At 40.9% G+C, this 604-nt stretch overlaps 1 protein-coding gene across 1 annotated transcript in view; it reads right to left on the bottom strand.

Moving 5' to 3' along the window:
* Window positions 1-267, bottom strand: part of LOC107577383 (phosphatidylinositol 4-kinase type 2-alpha-like) — a 2,146-nt gene extending 1,879 nt beyond the window's left edge. Inside the window, exon 1 of the mRNA XM_016263466.1 lies at window positions 10-267. Coding sequence (XP_016118952.1) covers window positions 10-267 — 258 coding nt within the window. The remainder of the gene's footprint in view (window positions 1-9) is intronic.
* Window positions 268-604: the final 337 nt, after the last annotated feature.

Raw genomic sequence — 604 nt, 5'->3', positions numbered from 1 at the left:
GCGCGGCACGATGTTGAGCTCTAGTTTCTGGTCCACCAAACTGGCGCCGGCCTCTGACAGGTAGCCCTGATTCAGGACCAGACAGTCCCGGCCGAAACAGCACGGACAGCAGAGCTTCTGCAGCCATTTGGTCCACTTGGGGTTCAGCTGGCCGTACGGTTCCTCGTTCTTTGGTTTGAAGACGCCGATGATCTTCTGTTGGAGAAAAGAGAGAGGATATTTCAGGTCAGGTTTCCTGAAGCGACACGTGCGGTTCAGAGCAAGCATCTGCTCAAACTGAGACTTTCACACGTTACTCTTTAGCATGAGAGTAAAACAGCATTTTTCCCACGAGCAAACCAATGCTACCGTACACATATTAGACTAAAATCACATTCATAACCAAGGTTATTTTAGTTAAATAAAACGAAACGTGCAATTATTTTGAGGTTAAACACATTCTCATATCCTAGTTTAATATGCTGCAACAACCAAAAGGAAGATTTAAAAAAATAAATAAACAAGGATGCATTAAAGTGATGAAAAGTGACAGTAAAGACATTTATGATGTTATGAAAGATTAAAACTTTTTATTCATCAAAGAATCCTGAAAAAAAAAAAAAAA

Source organism: Sinocyclocheilus grahami, unplaced genomic scaffold, assembly GCF_001515645.1.
Source record: "Sinocyclocheilus grahami isolate Dianchi unplaced genomic scaffold, SAMN03320097.WGS_v1.1 scaffold5902.1, whole genome shotgun sequence".
NCBI classification, from domain to species: Eukaryota; Metazoa; Chordata; class Actinopteri; order Cypriniformes; family Cyprinidae; genus Sinocyclocheilus; species Sinocyclocheilus grahami.
The sequence above is the reverse complement of the archived record's forward strand: the minus strand, read 5'-3'. Positions and strand labels throughout refer to the sequence as shown.